We start from the raw sequence: 5,218 nt of genomic DNA on the forward strand, positions 1-5,218 counted from the left end.
AGAACGATCAAGGCCTAGTTGGCTCTTGCTGTGAGGAGTCGGGTGGACCTGGAGGCACATCACCAGCCACCGCGACAGCGGGGCGTGAGCAGGATTCACATCAGCAACTTAATGACGCTGCACCAGAGCGCTCGTCTGGGTGGTAAGCGGCCCCGTGAACATCTAACAAAAGCTTCCCTGCCAGTTGCAATGGCCTCCAAGAAATGTTGCCGGTGACAGAGTTGGGGTGTTCAGAGCAGAAAGGCACGCCTTGGGAGGTAGCTAGAGTCATGACAAATACGGGAAGGCTGCCAGGTCGGTGCCCACTGCAAAGAACACTGACTTTTATTTGAATAGTTTCATTTTGCTACCCTGACAAATAGAAGAACTGAGAAGCCCGTCTTCATATTTTTTTCCTTCCCCAGGAGGTCAAGTGAAACACAGAGAGAAGAGACTCTGCTCGAACCCCAACAGTGAAGCCACTTAAGTGACCCTCGACAGGAGCCCAGCAACAGCTGGATTTTCTCCTTATTCCCAAAAGGGAGCTCCGTTAGGAAGGCAGGTTTTCATAGACCTTGAATTTCTGCCACTGTGCACCCATTTCAGACTGGAACTTAAGAAGGATGAATCTAGCTTTCTCCTCCGATCCGCGGCGCCCCCAATCCCTCCCATCCCCCCCCCCAGCATCAAAGGGAGATCCCGATGGGACAGAAATAGAACAGAAACGACACATTGCCTGTCCCCATGCGCGATGAATAGACCTTGGGACGATTCTTAGTAATAAATATTTATTCATTCGAGCAGCTGAATGAGGAGGAAAAACATGAAAGGGAAAAATAATACAAGAAAATCATCTAACACAGGCGATGCTTTTAGAAAAGGTGCATATCATGTCGTTAGTACGGGAGCTTGTGAGGAGAAGTCAGCTGGCTGGTTTGGGAGGGGACAAGGTCACTACCGCCTCCTGGTCACAGCTGCTCTGGTGGGCTGTTGGGTCCCGGCAGCCTTGGTCTGGCTCTTGTTGCTGCTGTTGTCCTTGTCCACTTTTTCGACCGCTCTTTTCACCCAATCAGCTCGTGGATCCGCACAGACTTTAAGCCCACGTTTGGTGAAAAATCTGCCGCGGAAGGAAAAGACAGACAAAGTGAGTCACACCCTCAAGGCCTTGGCACCAGGAGTTAAGGTCGGACCGACTATAAGAGCTCTTGTAGAAATTACTGGACAGAACAGTCTTTCAGAACCACGAGCCCATAGATGGAAACCTTCCTGGTGCAATTTGTTGTAACACGAAAGAGAAACATCTCCAGGTCACTCCCAGCTCCTTTGTTCCCCACAATTCCCAGGCCCCTTTGCTCATTGGCGCCTCCCAACACTAACTAAACGGACGCCGTCTGGTCCAGCTATTATGTATCGCCTTCCCTTTCGAACCTAAATGCACTCATCTCCCGTTCTGAACAAAGGGTCATGTCTTTATCTTAGTATCTTTGGGCAAAGTTGTAGTCGTGCGTTGGGAAGAACTGCTATTCTGAAAAGGAGATCCTGAGAAGAGAGCAAGTGCTGTGTAGGCTAGTATCTTGACACCTTTTCTTGCGATATGGCAACTGATAACATATCGAAACACGCCATAGGAAGGGGGGGAGAGGAGGGGGCAGAGGGGAGGGGAGGGAGGGGAGGATTGCACATGAATATGGCTATAGGGTCCAACTGTGATCGGAACCAGCCATCTGTACCCCTAACCCTCAGGGCTGAGCTCAGCACTCCTCCGACTTCCATCAGAGTCTCCTGCTGAACTACATCAAGAAGGAGGGGGACATTCTTTCTCGGGTCGCCACATTGTTGCCACAATCATTCTGCGCTTCATTCAGTGGAGGTCTCCTCCCACACTGGCTTGTGCCCTGAGGAAAGCAGCTTCCCGAGCCCTGGCCCACACACCCAGCCTGGGGGACACTCACATGATGGCTCTCATGGTCCCCTCCTTGATGGTGTAGGTCTTGATCCTATTCACCGGCACTTGCCGGGTGGTGAGACTCACGCAGATTCTCTGCTCCACAGCTTCACTCCCCACACCTGGAGAAGACACCCAAGCAGACAAGCCAGAGAGTGAACTCAGTGCAAGTAGTCCCAGTGTTACAGGGTTGCAGATGAAATAACCAAGAGTGGTGTGAGGAAGAGGAATGTGAGGAAGGCAGCATCGGACACAGGGGAGACAGCTGGGTTTTGAGTCAATAGAAAAAGGTGTCCTCATTTTACACGGCGAGATGTGAGCGGCAGAAAGGGAGACGCTCAGAAAGTGTCCCCCCTCCACAGAAATGGCCCGCGGGGGATGCTCCCGTCTCACGTCGGAGAATGGAACTCGGGGGAGTTAATAATGTGAGGAGTCTGAAAATTTAATCAAGGTTTCTAGGTGCTGGTTTTCTCCTAAGCTGAAGACACTGGTAGCTGCTTCCCAGAGAAATATTCAGCTAAAAAGCATCTTCAGGAACAGCTCACGGTGGTCAGGTGTCATCTATAGTGTTGCCGAGACCAGGGGGCTTTTTCTAACGTGATACTAAACGAAGGTGTCCGCTGACCGCGCCCTGCTTCGCCTCTCCTGTCCGTGGCTCCCACACCCAGTCCGCTCCTTCCAGCCTCAGTCTTGGCCGATTTACTGGTCAGTGCTGAACTCCTCTGAACCCCGTGAAAGACAGAAACCTGCTTTTCCTCTCCGCTTCTCTCACTACTTAAGAAATAACATTGTTCTCTGTGAAATAGCCAACCCAGGCTCCCAAGCTGAATCCCCGAGCTTCCTCTTCCTCTTGGCCATGTCTGCGTGTCTGTGTTCTGTCCGTCAGGACGTCACCTTCCGCAGAGCCAAGTCAAAGCCCGGATTTCAGATCGCCTTGCCCGGCTTTGTGCGTGAGAGCTACGGCCAGAGGCCTTGGGGAGATCGTTCCGGTGGGAAGCTTGGGGCTTGGAGCCAGGCGTCTGCAGTGCCCCCCGGATCTAACAGTGCCCCATCTCCCCTACCCAAGCCGGGGTCCGCAGCCAACAGCCCGTGCACCGTGGCAGCGAAACGCCAGCCCCGTTGCAGTATTTGGCCTCCTGTTCGAGTCTGAAACTTTGTCTCATCAATCTCGTGGATTGTTCTCATTCGGCTCACAGTTGCCGGGAGTTCCACACTCGGCCACCTCTATCCATGGACACCCTTGGGGACCTGTGATCAGGCTTAGCTAGTCTAGTCTAAGAGGTAAGTCTACAGATTAGGAGGGTCAGAGAGGAGCTGACTGCAGCATTGATTACACCCAACGGACAGTCTCTCTTGTTCCAGAGCCAAAAACTTTATCACAGGGTATTTCACAGAGTTTATTCCAGAAATACACTCTAACCCTCTGGGAAAAGAACACTCCTTGAGGAAATATGGGGAGAGCGCTCAGGGACAGCTCTGCACGTCTAAGCCTCATCGGCATCTCCTGCAGGTCTGTTCGGCTGAGTATAAGGCGCTGAACTATTGGCACTTATCCTATGGTCTCTTATAGGCTCAAGAATTTGTCACAAATGGGAACCTCACTCATAACAGTATCATAAATTCTCCCACATACTTGAAGGTAATGCCGACTTCCTCATAGGAAGGTATAAGCTTCCAGTTGTGTTTTTTTAAAATAGAAAACACTGCTTTTCTCCAGAACATACACCCTCTCGCTGCCCCCCACCGTGTGCTGAACTCTCAGAAACGCTGAGAATTTATCAAGGTCGGTGTCACACAGGCAACAGCTGTGAAGGCACACACCGGGGTCACCGCTGTCCCACAGCTAACATGGATCAAGAAACCGCAGCTTGTGAGGAAGTCTGACCAGCGATCCTAAGATTTCTTTCATTTTAATCCCAGGTGATGGTATCTGTTATTATACTCAACCTACAGATACCTAAGCGTAGACCCGGAGAGATGAAGAGAGTTACCCCAAATCACCCCATTATGAAAAGTAGGAGCCCGGAGTCTAACCGAGTTCCGTCTTTGGGACCGACAAGGTCCCCTCAAGCCCAAACCATCACTCCCACTATGCACCTGGGAAGCCTGAGGCTGGGGGAGCAGCAGACTCCAGTCTACCCCCGAGTCCAAAGCCAAGGGTGTGCCCACCCGCCGCACGGCCTCGCCACTCACCTTCCACGCCGGGTGCCGTGAGGCAGCAGAGCCCGAGAAGGGCCAGGAGGAGAGGTCTCATGGCTGCGGTCCTGCTGAGCTGAGCTGAGCCGGAGGATGAGCCCAGGCGGCTCAGGAGCCCTTTTATCCCCGGTGGTCAGCGCACTTCCTGTGGCATGAGGGGGCCTCCGGGGCGGGTGTGCCGTCGCGGAAAGTCTTTGCAATACTGATAACTTTTTTTTATTACGTTCCCTTACTCGTACAAACCCTACACCCTGCGGCTTCTCCTCCTCTTCACCTGTGGTTAACGTGTCAACAAAAGCGAGTGTACGTGTCAAACAAATGCGGTTCCCTCAGCTCCGCCGCCAGCCTGAATTCAAGTCTTCCGCTGCTCCACGGCGGGCTTGCCCCCAGACCGTGTCACTGTCCCCAGCACGCGGACGGTGTCAAGGAAAGGCGGTCACTGTGGTCCTGCTTTCCTTCCGACCTCGTGCGACACCTGCTGTGACATGCAGCTTCCCCCTTTGTGGTCACGAGCCCCCGCTGGCATCCACGGTGACTCCCTTCCGCAGAGGAAGAGATGCGGCTGCCACTCTGAGTTCTCATCCCTTTGTCTTCTCCTCCTCACCCCCTCCTCGGCCTCAGTCCGTGGCCCCTGGTCTTCCTACCACCCTCCCCAGGCACCCACGGGACATTGCATGAGCGTGTTCGGAGCGTGTCCAGATGCGTGCTTCCTTTATTGCAACGTCACATGTACCTTCTAAGAAACCGCTGAAAAGTTGTCCCGACAGGAACGCTCCTTTGGAGAGAGGGACATTATAACTTACCATTCGGGTGGTTTTCATTTTTAACATTTGTCCCGTGAGTCCCTGTTGGTGTCCTTACGTTTGCACAGTTGCGACAATTATAAATACTCTTTAACCATCGGTGTAATATCGTCCCATAACTTATGGTTGCATAGGTCCCATCTATACGGTACATTTTCATTAACTGGCACTGAATCATTTCCCTGTAAGAACCAGGACGAGGATCACGGAGCAAAACCTGACGCTTGTTTCCATAGCTCTTGTACCTCTGGCATCTGAGTCGGCCTGAAATGTCTCAGCGGTCCGGACACGCCAC

At 52.6% G+C, this 5,218-nt stretch overlaps 1 protein-coding gene across 1 annotated transcript; it reads right to left on the bottom strand.

Annotated features, from left to right (window-relative positions):
* Positions 1-828: 828 nt before the first annotated feature.
* LOC118637888 (lymphotactin-like) lies at positions 829-4,198 on the bottom strand. Its single transcript, XM_036273530.1, has 3 exons — positions 4,118-4,198; positions 1,932-2,046; positions 829-1,096 (listed from the first exon to the last, which is right to left on the bottom strand). Exons 1-3 carry the CDS (start codon positions 4,176-4,178, stop codon positions 934-936), a joined length of 339 nt encoding a protein of 112 aa, XP_036129423.1. The 5' UTR covers positions 4,179-4,198; the 3' UTR covers positions 829-933.
* Between the last annotated feature and the right edge of the window lie 1,020 nt (positions 4,199-5,218).

The sequence above is a fragment of the Molossus molossus genome, unplaced genomic scaffold (genome assembly GCF_014108415.1).
Source record: "Molossus molossus isolate mMolMol1 unplaced genomic scaffold, mMolMol1.p scaffold_m16_p_20, whole genome shotgun sequence".
NCBI classification, from domain to species: Eukaryota; Metazoa; Chordata; class Mammalia; order Chiroptera; family Molossidae; genus Molossus; species Molossus molossus.

Coding starts and splice junctions, on each gene's coding strand:
- LOC118637888 (XM_036273530.1), bottom strand. CDS start 4,178: ATGAGACCTCTCCTCCTGGCCCTTCTCGGGCTCTGCTGCCTCACGGCA. Junction 2,047..4,117: donor CACGGCACCCGGCGTGGAAG/GTGAGTGGCGAG, acceptor TGTCTTCTCCAG/GTGTGGGGAGTGAAGCTGTG. Junction 1,097..1,931: donor GGGACCATGAGAGCCATCAT/GTGAGTGTCCCC, acceptor CTTCCGCGGCAG/ATTTTTCACCAAACGTGGGC.